Genomic DNA, 14,283 nt, shown 5'->3' with positions numbered 1-14,283 from the left:
AATGTGCGTCCCTAGCAAAAGTCTATTTCCTAAGTGATTCTTCCCACCCTAGTCCCCTGTGTTTTCCCTTGTTTGGATGATCTGCATCATCCAGACAAGTGAAAACATGACTCTGATAATCCAGGTTGGTTTTCCCCAAACCCTCCAAGTTTACACCTTTACATAAATTCCCACAGCGAGTTGGTGCATTTGAGCTGAATGTACCCACTTTGCACATCCTACCTTTCCCAGAAAGGCCATAGCATGAGAATTTCCTGCATCAGCTGCTTGATTGAAGTATTCAAAAGCTCTCTGGGAGTATGGGAGAGGAGAAAACTCACTTTAAAATTTACAATTTACAATATCAGAAAATACAGATATGATTAAAAGCAGCAGTTAGTGAATTCCTCTTTCAAACTGCTTCTCATAGAACATAAAAGCCATACAGGGTCAGAGCAATGGTCCATCCAGCCCAGTATCCTGTTTCCCCAACAGTAGCCAATCCAGGTCACAAGCACCTTGCAGAAACTCAAATAGTAACATTCCATTACTCTCCCAAGCACAAACACAGGGATTAGAAATAAGTTCCAGTGATTCTCTGCATGCTTTGCCCACCATGCTCCCTCTCCTCGGCCCCTGGCTGTAACACAGATCCCTGCTGGTCTGGCTCTTAGTGATGTACGACAACACCTAGAGAGGTCATAGAATCCATCATTAAGATGGACTTGGGGAAAATCCACTGCTTATTTCTAGGATAAGCAGCATAAAATCTATTTTACTATTTTAGGATCTTGCCAGGCACTTGATGGACTTTGTCTGTCCCAGTATGGCAACACTTAGGTTACAGATTGGAGCTGCCTTAAGAACATTTTATATTTAATACATTTATATCCCACATTTTCCCACCAAATTGCAGGCTCAATGTGGTTTACACAATCTGTATAAAAGGCTACAGTGCATGAAGTACAGTTTAAGATAGTAAACATTTGAAACAATATGTAAAGAAGATATTTAGTGTTTTTGAATCTTTGTTATACTAGAAGTTATTTGAATTATGTTGAGCCTGGAAAATAAGCCTTTGAACATTACAGTCCAATAATTTTCTGAATTTTAAGTAGATCTGGGTACATATGACTAATTTGGGTAGAGCATTCCACAATTGTGTGCCTATAAATGTGAAGTTGGAGGCATAGATTTGTACTTAAGGCCACTACAGTCTGGGTAGTGTAGATTCAAGTAGGATCGTGAGAGACGATCTATTTCTAGGTGACTTCCCCGTAAATTATCCTGTGAATTAAGGTGCAGACCTTAAAAGGCAACTCATTCTTTAATGGGAAGCCAGTGTAGTTTTTCGCGAAGAGGCTTGGCTGATTCAAATTTTGATCTACCAAAGATCAGTCTTGCCGCAGTTTTCTGAGCAGATGTTCCTTACAGCCTGCATATATAGCGTTGCAGTAGTCCATCTGGCTTAAAACCATAGATGATTGCGGAAGACATCACGAGGAAAAAAGGTTTTATTCACTTAAGTCTCCAAATTGAGACAAAGGAAAGAAGGCACCTGCAGGCCCATAATTCAGATACTATCGCCTACAGCAGCAACAGAGCTGCTATAAATGCTCATATGCCTAGACTGTTAAAAACATCTGTATAAACATTGCATAACTATGCACCCCACTTAAAACTACACATTTAGGCACTATTTTCTAGAATAGAACACAGCCAGATTTGCTTATATTCTTGACATTTAAAATGCTGATGCCTTCCTTCGCTGTGTTTACTGATAACTGGTTGGAGAAACAGCAGGGCAAATTGGCACCCTGTGATTAAGCTGTAAAATACATCCTTCAAAGTCTGCTGCCACTTGGTTTTATTTTATTCTTCTCTCCATCAGAATGTTTGGGTAACAACTCCAGTCAAACCACCCCCTCTCCACTCCCTTCCCTTTAGGTTCAAGACAGACACGACAACACTGCTACACACATGCAGAAGGGCTGGAAAGAATTTCATAAGCTATGTTTTGCATGCTTTTCCTACTTGTTAAAAAGATCAAAGAAAAACTTAACATTCACAAATAGTATCAACCAGTTAATGCTTTCCTCCCCTCTGTAGTTTGGTCCTGTTACTTTTGGGCTTGAAATGACCTCGGGCTAAGGCACAAGAAGCCTTTATTTGCAATTAAGAGTATTTTCTCATCTTCTATCCCACTTACTTCTGCCCTGCCATCATAATGACAGTCTTCAGTCAGGGACCTCCGTAACTCAAGTTATGTGGACCTGAACTCTGACCGCTGGGGTGGGGGATGGGGGTGTCAGGACGTGCAAGATAAGGACTTCTGAACGCTGCCTGTCCATCAACCCCCTCTATTGCCTCGGAGTTTAAGAGATGACTTGATTACTGAACCAGAATCTATTTGAAACCCAGTGCAGAGAGCTGCCATGGAGGCACTGGAAAAGCCTAAAACTAGAGATCTGGGAGTTAGAATATACTGCACTAAATTTAAAAAAAATAGATACAAGGCATATGAGACCTGTGCTGGGACTGCTTTTTTTTTTTTTTTTAACACATTTATAAATGATCTAACTAGTAAGGTAATTAAATCAAATGAGTGGAGGAGTGGCCTAGTGGTTAGGGTGGTGGACTTTGGTCCTGGGGAACTGAGGAACTGAGTTCGATTCCCGGCACAGGCAGCTCCTTGTGACTCTGGGCAAGTCACTTAACCCTCCATTGCCCCATGTAAGCCACATTGAGCCTGCCATGAGTGGGAAAGCGCGGCGGTACAAATGTAGCAAAAAAAAAAAAAAAAATTTGCTGACAGTTATTCAAAGTTGTTAAATCACAAGAGGCCCTTACGAGACTGGGTATTCGAACAGCAGATATTTAATGTGAGCAAGTGCAACATCATGCATGCGGGAAAGAGGAACCTGAACTATTGCTACGTGATGCAAGGCTCCACATGTAAGTCACCGACCAAGAAAAGGATCTAAGTATCCTTGTTTATGATACTTTGAAACTCTGTTCATGTGCGGCAGCAGTGAAGAAAGCAAATAGAATGTTAGGTATTGTTAGGAAAGGAATGGAAAACAAAACTGAGGATGTAATAATGCCTTTATCACCACTCCATGGTGCGACTGCACCTTGAATAGTGTGTAATTCTGGTCAAAAATGATATAATGGAATTAGAAAAGGTGGCTAGAACTCTTCAGCACAGAGGATAAAAAAAAATCAAGACGGCTGAGGGGAGCTATAGGGGCATAATCGAACGGGGTGCCCAAGTTTTCCTGAGGGTGTCCTCGCAGGACATCGGGAAGGGGCGGGGAAACCCGTATTAATGAAACAAGATGGGCGTCCATCTTTTGTTTCGATAATACGGTTGAGGACGACCAAATCTTAACATTTAGAGATGCTGTCCCCGGTTTTCAGCGACAATGGAAACCGAGGATGCCCATCTCAAATGACCCAATCCAAGCCATTTTGTCGTGGGAGGAGCCAGCATTCGTAGTGCACTGGTCCCCCTCATGCCAGGACACCAACCGGGCACCCTAGGGGGCACTGCAGTGGACTTCATAAATTGCTCCCAGGTGCATAGCTCCCTTACCTTGGGTGCTGAGCTCCCCCAAAACCCACTCCCACAACTACACCACTACAATAGCACTTACGGGTGAAGGGGGGCACCTAGATGTGTGTACAGTGGGTTTCTGGTGGTTTTGAAGGGCTCACATTTACCACAAGTGTAACAGGTAGGGGGGATGGGCCTGGGTCTGTCTGCCTGAAGTGCACTGTACCCACTAAAACTGCTCCACAGACCTGCATACTGATGTCAGGGAGCTGGGTATGACATTTGAGGCTGGCAAAAAATATTTAAGTTTTTTTTTATTTTTTTTAGGGTGGGAGGGGGTTAGTGACCACTGGGGGAGTAAGGGGAGGTCATCCCCGATTCCCTCCAGTGGTCATCTGGTCAGTTCGGGCACCTTTTTGAGGCTTGGTCCCAAGAAAAAAATGGACCAAGTAAAGTCGGCCAAGTGATCTTCAGGGATGCCCTTTTTCCATTATCGGCCGAGGACGCCCCAGTCCCTCCTTTGCTATGCTTCTGACATGCCCCCGGGAACTTTGGTCGTCCCCGCAATGGAAAGCAGTTGACGCCCAAAATCGGCTTTCAATTATGCCGATTTCAGTGACCCTGGGAGAAGGATGTCAATCTCCTGATTTGTGTCGAAAGATGGGTGCCCTTCTTTTGAAAATAAGCCTGATAGAAGTATATAAAATAAGTAGAGTGGAAAGGGTAGACAATCATTTGTTTACTATTTCCAAAAATATTAGGACTAGGGGGCATGAAATTAAGCTACAAAGTAGCAAGTTTAACAAAAAATATTTCACTCAACATTGTAATTACTAGAATTCATATTTGAAAAGTATTAATCCGCAAACGAACCTTTTCCGGAGGTGCGAAGGCGGTAGAACGAGAGGACATGAAATGAGATTGAAGGGGGGGGGGGGGGGGGGAGACTCAAGAAAAATGTCAGGAAGTATTTTTTCACGGAGAGAGTAGTGGATGCTTGGAATGCCCTCCCACGGGAGGTGGTGGAAATGAAAACGGTAACAGAATTCAAACACGCGTGGGATAAACATAAAGGAATCCTACTGAGAAGGAATGGATCCTAAGGAGCTTAGCCGAGATTGGGTGGCAGAGCCAGCCAGTGGTGGGAGGTGAGGATAGTGCTGGGCAGACTTATACGGTCTGTGCCGAGGCTGGTGGTTGGGAGGCGGGGAAAATGCTGGGCAGACTTGTACGGTCTGTGCCCTGAAGAGGACAGGTACAAATCAAAGTAGGGTATACACAAAAAGTAGCACATAGGAGTTTGTCTTGTTGGGCAGACTGGATGTACCGTGCAGGTCTTTTTCTGCCGTTATTTTCTATGTTACTATCTACACATATAGTTGAGGAATTAGGTGAAGAGGGTTACACACAAGACAGACTGAGAAAAGTGAAGCAACAAGCCTTGTTAAAATAAAAGAAATGAGCTGGTTAGCAAACAGTCCGTATTTTGATTAGCTCTGCTTGTATTCTGGTTCAGGAAAACACAATGCCTGCTTTTCTTGAACTGACTGCTGTATATAGCCATAACACTTCGTGACCACACACAAGACTGTTACAGACCACACATCCCTTCAGCTATAAAGGTCTATGGGGATGCCTTATTTCTTGCTCTCCACGCCCTCCCTTCAAATTACAAGAAAGGTCCGTTTACCTGGTGGTTCTGTTCTACACCTCGACCCCCATGTAAATGCAGCTGCCCAAGACCAACCTGAAAAGAGAAAGACTAAGCATTTGATCATGTTCGATCTGCAAAACGAACAGAATTCACAAGATTTTGAGGAAGCTCACACACTGCTAGGAATTACGAGTCTCAGATGCTCATTGTAAGAAACAAATACACGAAGCATAAGCCAGAGAATATATAAATCCAAGGTTCAATTCCATCTCAACCACTGCTTTCAGAGAAACAAGCAGATCATAGGAGACCACAGATACCATGATAGGCAGATTAAGGGCTGGCTGGATGCACTGAACTCCACGGGAAGAGCCCTTCCCTTACCGATCCCTTAGCAAATCGGTAAGGGCATGCATGAAGGAAACTGCATGCAAATGAGCTGCTCGCTCTTAGCTCATTTGCACGCGATTTCCTTGGAAGCCAGTCGGCCAGCTGGACATGCGCAGAGCAGCCAATCGTTATGCTGGCTGCTCTGCGCATGCCAAAGACTGTTTCATGACAAAAAAAAAAAAAAAAAAAAAAAAGTCGTCCCTGACGAGCACTGGACTTTTTTTTCTCTACAGATTTTGATGGGCATCCTTCTTGGACGTGTTTTTCTTACGACCACCGCCAGAGAGAATTGGGACGTGCGAGGACAGCCAAATCAAACTATTTGGACGTCCCTTTCGATTATGCCCCTCCTCCAGGTCTCAGCCAATCACAGCACGTTTAGCTGACACCAGTGACAGCTAAACGTGCTGTGATTGGCTGAGACCTGGAGGAGGGGCATAATCGAAAGGGACGTCCAAATAGTTTGATTTGGATGTCCTCGGCTCTCCTGATTTCTGATTCATTAAAAAGCATTGACAGGCTGATTACTGCTGCTGAACCCGAGCTCCGCCAGCCCTCTACCAGTTCAAACCCCCTCTCCTTTCAACAGCACCAAATTGCTTTTGAAATAGCTTGTCCACGCCTGATTGATCATCTGCCCTGGCACCCATCCCACCAGAATACTAATCAGATTGTCGTCCTTCTCAGACGTGTTTTGGAGCTGACTAGGTGTTCAGTCCTGCAAGAATTTTCCGGGGAGGTTTGAGCAGGAAAAAGACAACTGTAAGGTTTGTACTTTTTTTTCCCCCCTTCCAATTCCCTCACAGCAGCCCCAACGAGAGGTGCAGACCTCCCGTTAGGTTTTCCACAGTAAGGGGATCGGAAAACAGTAGTGCATCACATACACATTATAATACTAATTTGCTCATTTGCATTCCATTTGTTAGCTGCTACCGTGGCAAGAACCCTTTTGTGCATGTCCCGGTTTACTACTTGCGCGTTAAACTGGTTAGAACTAGTTAAAAAAACACATTGCTGGCTCGTTAAGTTTAGTGCATCTGGCCCCTAAGTATTCTAAATACAATTGCCCTGTTCCTCTCTCCTGCTGTCATACCAGAGACCCACCCTCCAAGTTTACGCTGTGCTCATCCCAAGTTCTACCCATCACTTTGAGCAGGGACCATCTTTCTTCTATGTTTGTGCAGCACTGCATACACTTTGTAGCGCTAGAGAAATGCAAATAGTAGTAGTAGTATACTAAGCAGGTGTTATAGGTGTACATACAGGGTCCATGTGCAAAAATGGCCTCTTTGTAAGCATGATATCCTGCTGACCAAGTGTAACACAATGCTGCTTAAGTAACTGAAGCACAATAATAAGGAATCAACAGAACTCTTGCATGCAAATGAGAAATTTGCCTTACCAGATCAAATTACTGCCACTCAGTTTTACTGTGTTTTAAAAACTATTGGAGGAAGTGAGGAACACAAAGATCATGACCATGTTTTCATATGCTCAATTCTGTGCTTTTGTTAAGGCCAGGTCTCAGAAAGGACTTTACCTGTGCTTGTACATCACCTTTCTCAGCAAGGAACTGGTAATACTGAATCAAGTCTTCCTCCAGCATGCCTCCGGCCACACCTGGATTCTCTACCTCATCAGCTAGCCGAATTCTTTGAACAACGGTTCCTCCCGTAAGGGATATATCACTGGCAACTGCAGGAAAGACAGGCACAGAATATTAGCAACACAAAGATAATCGATACATACAAACTAGATATTCAGCCACCACCTTCTAGACACTCCACAGTATTTCTGGTGGAAAATTCACAATGCCTTGTTCTGCACTAGGCTTGAAAGACAAATATGGCTTCCCAAGGTCATATACTGTGGCTAAAGAAGTCTACACCTGTAAATGTTTTTCACATTTTAGTGTGCCATTGCATTAGAACTGCATCCATTTAAATGGATAGGAGGCAATGTCCTTCTGTGAATTAGGAATTGGTTATTGAACAGAAAACAGAGGGTAGGGTTAAATGGTCATCTCTCTCAATGAAGGAGGGTGAACAGTGGAGTGCTGCAGGGATCTGAACTGGCACCGGTTATATTTAACATTTATAAATGATTTAAGAAACTGGAATGACAAGTGAGATCATTCTATTCAAAGTTGTCAAAACACAAGCAGACTGAAAAATTGCAGGAAGACCTTAGGAAACGAAGTCTGGGCATTCAAATGGAAAATTAAATTTAATGTGGACAAATGTGCATTGGAAATATACTGAAATCTTCTGCCCAGTGTATGGTGGCAGCCGCCGAAGCAGAAAACAGGATGCTAGGAATTAGGAAAGGAAAGCAAAACAAGGCCAAGAATATTACAATGCCTCTATCGCTCCATGGTGCGACCTCACCTTGAGTACTGTGTTCAATGCTGGTTGCTGTATCTCAAAAAATGATAGTGGAATTAGAAAAGGTTCAAAAAGAGCTACCAAATGATAAAGGGGTGGAACACTTCTCATACGAGGAAAGGCTGAAGAGGTTAGGGCCCTTCAGCTTGGAAAAAAGATTGAGGTGGGATATAATTGAGGTCTACAAAATCCTGAGTGGTGCAGAACAGGTAAAAGTGAATTATTTTTCACTCTTTCAAAAAGTACAGAGACCAGGAGACACTACGAAATTACATGGAAATACATTTAACAAAAGGAGGAAATATTTTTTCACTCAACAAATAGTTAAAAGCTCTGGAACTCTCCCCTTCTGACCAAATAGCTCTGGCAGACTCAAGATAGCAGAAGAAACTGAAGAACCAACAGGAAGTCTAGCAGCGTCTTCCAACTGTTGCAGTGGGAATCACCGGATGTCCTGTTTCAATCTGAGAGTGGTCTGGGAGAGACAGTGGTTGCTCTTCCTGGACCCGAGAGAACAAACATAGCTGTCGCTGGAGGCATAACATAACTGTTGCCATACCCATCAAGCCCAGAATCCTGTTTCTAAACAGAGGAAAATCTGGGGTACAAGTTCTTGGCAAGATGCCAAAACAGTACAATACATTTTATGGTGCTTATCCTAGAAATAAGCTGTGGATTTTCTCCAAGTCCATCTTAAAGGTTTATGGACTTTTTTTTTTTTTTTTAAGGAAGCTATCCAAGCCTTTTTAAAGCCCTCTAAGCTAACTGCTTTTACAATTTTCTCTGGCAAAGAATTCCAGAGTTTAACCACATGTTGAGTGAAGAAATATTCTCAGATTTGTTCTAAAATTTACTACTTTTTAGCTTTGTTGCGTGCTCCCTAGTCCTAGTATTTTTGAGAAGAGTAAACGAAGATTATCTACCCGTTCCACTCCACTCATTTTCTAGACCTCTATCATCTCCCCTCAGCAGTCTTTTCTCCAAGCTGAAGAGCCCTAGCCGCTTTAGCCTTTCCTCATAGGGAAGTCATCCCATCCCGTTTTATCATTTGTCACCCTTCTATGTACCTTTTCTAATTCCACTATATATTTTTTGAGATGGTGATATTCGAGGTGTGGTCGCACCATGGAGCGATACAAAGGCATAACGTCCTCATTTTTGTTTTCCACTCCTTTCCTAATACCTAACATCCTATTTGCTTTCTTAGCCGCCGCACACCGGGCAGAGGGTTTCAACATAACAATGACACCTAGATCCCTTTCCTGGTCTGCAACTTCTAATACGGAACCTAGCCTCACATAGCTATAGGGTTCCTCTTTCCCTCAAGCATCACTTTGCACTTGCTCATTGTTTCTAACAATGAGCCAAGAGACTGTTGCTCTTGGTGCGCTGTTTCAATTATATTTTTCCTGTAAATGTTTGGTGAAATAAGTACAATATACTTTTTTCATCCCTTAACAGCTTAGATGCTTTCTGAATGTTAAGAAATTTGCTTCTGAGAGAGTAGCTCCAGCACCTGCTGCCTCTATGGTGCAAGTATGGAAGAGATTAGGCTCAGTTAAATTTGATTCAGAATCCTGTTTACAGTTTATTCTTTATTTTCCCTTAAATAGCTCCCTTCTTATTGCATTCTCTGTGCACCCTCCCCCCCCCCCCCAAATGTAAGTGGGCTAAATAGATATAATTGCCTATTTCTTCATTTTTATATATAATTTTTCCTTTTTATACATCTTCATTGTATTTCTTGTGCAAGAGTTAACCTTACACTATAAAAAATTTATGCTGGTTGTGTGGCATGATTTTCAGGCGTCTCCCTCAGTTGGTTGATTGTTGTGCCACACAAATTTTTGGGGGTTTAAAAGGACACAAGCTGTTTTTAAGCTATTTTGCATTTCAGGCATATGGTTTTTTACTAGTTTTTAACCAAGTTTTGCTTATTTTGAACTGGTTTTTAAATTTTTTTTTGCACCAATTATGGATGCACAACTTCAGCATACATATAACTTGGTTGATACAGTAAGTTGCTTTCACTACAATCACAGCATTTTATGAAGACTGATCCCAGAATGTAAGAACCGCGTTTCCCTGAAAATAAGACTGTCTTATAATTTTGCTCCCAAAGATGCGCTAGGTCTTATTTTCAGGGGATGTCTTATCGGGAGTAGTAGTAGGGGGGCTGTGGGGGTCAGGAACAGTATTGAAGTGGGGGGCCGTGGCTTGCCTATCTGCCCACAGTGACCGCAGGACTCGAGCGGAGCAGAGCCGCCCTGGCCGGGCTGGGAATGGAGGAGGGGTGTGCACTAGGGAAGGTAATGGAATGTGGGGCCGGGCTGCTCAGGCTGGGGGTCTCGGGAGGCTGAGAGAGGGCTTAGGGCACAGGATCATCCCTACCGTATTACAAACGTTAAAATAAAATCTATGTAGCTCCGTTCCCCGTTGGTGGCGCTTTATGCGCTCCTCCTGTACATTCGCAACACTTCCATCCTTCTAGTCTGACTTAGCCCTTGGGTGATGGAGCAGCGCCGAAAGGGCTCGGTTACTCATTTTCTTTCCTTTTATTATATCTGCAAGGGGGATGTTTCTTTTCTTTCCGGAATCACTTAGTTGATCTTCACAAAAGGGTGAAGGAGGATGGTAGGAGTCCGCTGGACGATAGATTTTCCACCTCAGTCTTGTTTCTTGCATTTCTTTAATGTTATTTCTTCTTTGGGTTACCGCGAAAAAAATTAAGGTTTCTATGTCCATGTCCCATCGGGGCCAAACAAAAACTTTGCTAGGTCTTACTTTCAGGGGAGGCCTTATATTTAGCAATTCAGCAAAACATCTACTAGGTCTTATTTTCGGGGAAAAAGGGTATATTGAGCACTTAATTCATTTTCTTTTTTAGCCCAGTTTTTAATTATCTGTGGTGGGTTTTTTTTTTTTTTTTTTTTAAGAGCTTGCTATATTTTAGCAGTTACAGCTATTTTTTGGAATTTTTTATCAGTTGGGCAAGCCTCTCTGGTGTGATATTGTTGACACCCTAGACATTAGGGTTTTTTTTTTTAAAGTATGGTGCTCCTTGTGTTTTATAGTTATATAATTATGCTCATAGGATTTTATTAGATATTGAATGATTTTTTTCTATTTTCCAGTGACCCACTGCCCCTGACACAGCCTTTATACTGGTGAACATGTTCCATGTCAGCCATTTTATGTTACATTCTGGGAGCTTTTAATCTATTAATAAAAATGTTTCACAAGGTCTGCCTTTTTTTTTAAATCTTCCTGATTACATCACTAGACTACCAGGGATTGTAAAATAGGATTGAGGGAGGAAGGCAACCTCCCTTGTTTGAACGGGAGGAGAGAAAAAAAGGACTTACAAAACAGCAAGAATTGGCTGAAACCAAAACCAGGCAGACTAGTTATGGTATCAAAACCAACCCACAATCCTAAGACTCAGTTTGCCTATATCAACAAACTCCAGGTGCCAGATCAACATGGCGCCTGGGTTCCGCTAGACCACCATGAGGCAGCAGGAAGCTCTGTTGGAGCTGCAAACAAAGCACCACTCCACCTGCCACTGCAGAACCTCCAATGCAGAAAAAAGGCATATATTTCTCCACTCCCTCCTGCCCCCACTACACAAGGCCCAGGCACATCGTAGAGGCAAGTGGAAAAAAAGGAGAGCAGCTGCATGTCAGACAGCAGCCTCCTCCGACGCTTAGTGCTGAATTCAAAATTTGAACCGCTTGGTTTTAATTTTGTAGTCCGCATAAGGCGTCAGAAGAGGCTGCCACCTGACGTGCAGCTGCTCTCCTTTCCTTCTGCTTGTCTCTATGGTGGGTTGGAGAAAGGTGGGAGGGAGAGAGCTGGGTGCCTGTGTTACTGTACGAGAGGGAGAGGATGTGAGAAATGGTGCCTGTATCAATGCAGGAGAGAAATGAGGAGAGAGAGGTACTGGGAATATGTAAGTTGTGGGGGGAGGGGGGGAAGGTGGGTATGTGTGCATGTGTCATGTGGGACAGGGGGTGGAACGAGACCCGGATGTCTACTTTGGGGTTGCGATAGTGAGAGCTGTTACATCAGCATGCCACAGGATGAAGAGAGCTATGTGTGCTGGTGTACAGGAAGAGAGCTGGAAAGAGGTATTCCCTCTGGAGCCTTCTTAAATTAGGAAGATATGTGGAGCACTGACAACTACAGAAGTGGCCCACAAGGAAAGGGATTCAGAAGACTACCGCTGGGAGGGGTGGGGGGTGGGAAGAGAGGATGTGACTAGGTTGCTGCTGGGATGTCAGGGTAGGTGGAGACTGGCTTTAGGCTGTGGTTATTGGGTGGACTAGTGGATACAACTGCAGCAGCTGCTGCGGGGATCAAGTGAGCAATGGAAAGGGCTAAGGCTGCAGCTTCTGGGAACAACATACTAAAAGTAGATGACGGCAGAGAAAGACCTGTACGGTCTATCCAGTCTGCCCAACGAGATATTCATATGTGCTACTTTTTGTGTATACCTGACTGATTTGTATCTGCCCTTATCAGCCATTTTCAGGGCATAGACCGTAGAAGTCTGCCCAGCACTAGCCCTGTCTCCCACCACCGGCTCTGGGTGGGTGTACCATCCCACCCAATCTTAGCAGCTATGGCTTCTCCCCCATTGCCCCAGTAACCACATTCTAAAGCCTCTCTTCATTGCCAGATATAGTGTAGGTGGGGAAAGCACTAGCTTCTTATCTGTTCCTTTCCTGCCTCTAATAAGTTACATCACCTTAAGCACATTATGTGCGATTTATAAGTGTACATAAATAAAAATTCCAGTCATGCCTAGATTTTTGGGCAGACTCCTAGATCCTAAGTAAAATATATTTTTCACTTGCTGCGAGGTAAGATGTGTGGAACAAAAATTTTACTTCCAGTATACAAAAACACTAATATAATAGAAGACAAGAAGATAAAGCCTTGTACGGTCCATCCAGTCTGCCCAACAAGATGGGCTCAGATAGGGTAAGTAACTTCCTATCACTACAGTGAAGAACTCTTGAACCTTCTAACCACTGAACCACACTCCTCCCATTACACTCATCTCAATGACTGAGAACAGAACCCATTGTTAATTAGGCAGGAGTGTAATGTCTGTGCAAGTTTCAGTTCCCCAGATCATATCCTGGCTCAAGCTTTCATCCTCCCAAGCTAGATAAGCAAGGACCCATTAGAATCATGCAGTAAAAGTTCAACACCCTGCCTAATACTAATATTAAAAATATATTATATTCCCTATATCTTAACCACAAATATCTATAACATTCTATGCTCTTAGATTCCGTAGTGAGTTTATGAACCAGTTCAAAAGTGTGTTGCTCCCCAAAACAGCAATTTGCTCTATGGAAAGAGAAATTAGAAGTACCAATAAGTTTAAAGTTACATAGTTTTATGAGCCAACTCAATTTGGCAGGAGTTAAGATACACAGAGATCAATATTCAAAGAGCCATTACATGGCTAAGATAATTGATTGATCTTCATTAACTATCTTCAGGTGAATACTTTGCTAAAAACCCAACCACCTACATGCAGTGGTAATGCATTACCAGAGTACCAGTGCTGAAAAATTGCTAATTTGTTATGGCAAACTTGTCTGAGAATAAATCCGCCACTTCAGAGGAAAAGCAGAGTATCTGATAATCCACCTCTTGATCTATGCCCCCTCATCAGGAATGCTCCTTCCCTGCAGGCCAAGCCAGAAGTAGTCAAGGCTTACCGTCTTCTGGCTTGGATTTCAGCATGGCTCTTGGGTCTTCCATACAATTTTTTTTCCTTTGGATGGGAAGGAGATGCTAGCTGCCGGAAGATGCCATACCCTCAAACTTTTACATTCTGGAGTGGGATCCTTCTGGATTGTGTGCGCGGGGAGGGGGGGGGGGCAGACCTGTAGACAAAATCTGGGCATCTGGCCAGTACTGCAGAGTGTAGGTTTAGCTGGCCAGTGCTCTATACTGCAGTAACTGGTTAAGAATTTAATTTCATTTTTTGCATGCAAATTTAGCTGACTAGAGGAATATTCTGAAGAAGAGATTTGAGGGGGAGTTACCAATGTGGGCTACCACCAAGATGTGTTATTTTACAGTGAACATTATTTGTAACTGTGCTAAAAAAAGAGTGAGAAAGCGGCAAAATTAGCCAATGTTGATAACTATGCCCCTGATTAGTTATATGCCTTGAAAATTATACCGTGCATTGACTCCCACTTACAATTTTAGACCATGCAGAAATAAGACTTAAAAAAATAAAAAATAAAATAAACCTCTGGGAAGACAGCTGGTGTCTGAGCACTTTGGAGCAG

The 14,283-nt window shown here is 43.1% G+C and overlaps 1 protein-coding gene across 1 annotated transcript in view; it reads right to left on the bottom strand.

Annotated features, from left to right (window-relative positions):
• The window catches only part of SEL1L (SEL1L adaptor subunit of ERAD E3 ubiquitin ligase), an 87,405-nt gene that overhangs the window by 27,833 nt on the left and 45,289 nt on the right, over positions 1-14,283 (bottom strand). Inside the window, exons 10-12 of the mRNA XM_030214446.1 lie at positions 7,120-7,274; positions 5,226-5,282; positions 223-291 (exon numbers count right to left, since the gene is read on the bottom strand). Coding sequence (XP_030070306.1) covers positions 223-291; positions 5,226-5,282; positions 7,120-7,274 — 281 coding nt within the window. The remainder of the gene's footprint in view (positions 1-222; positions 292-5,225; positions 5,283-7,119; positions 7,275-14,283) is intronic.

The sequence above is a fragment of the Microcaecilia unicolor genome, chromosome 9 (genome assembly GCF_901765095.1).
Source record: "Microcaecilia unicolor chromosome 9, aMicUni1.1, whole genome shotgun sequence".
Classification (NCBI taxonomy): domain Eukaryota; kingdom Metazoa; phylum Chordata; class Amphibia; order Gymnophiona; family Siphonopidae; genus Microcaecilia; species Microcaecilia unicolor.
Note: the sequence above shows the minus strand (reverse complement) of the source record. Positions and strands in the feature narration are given on the sequence as shown.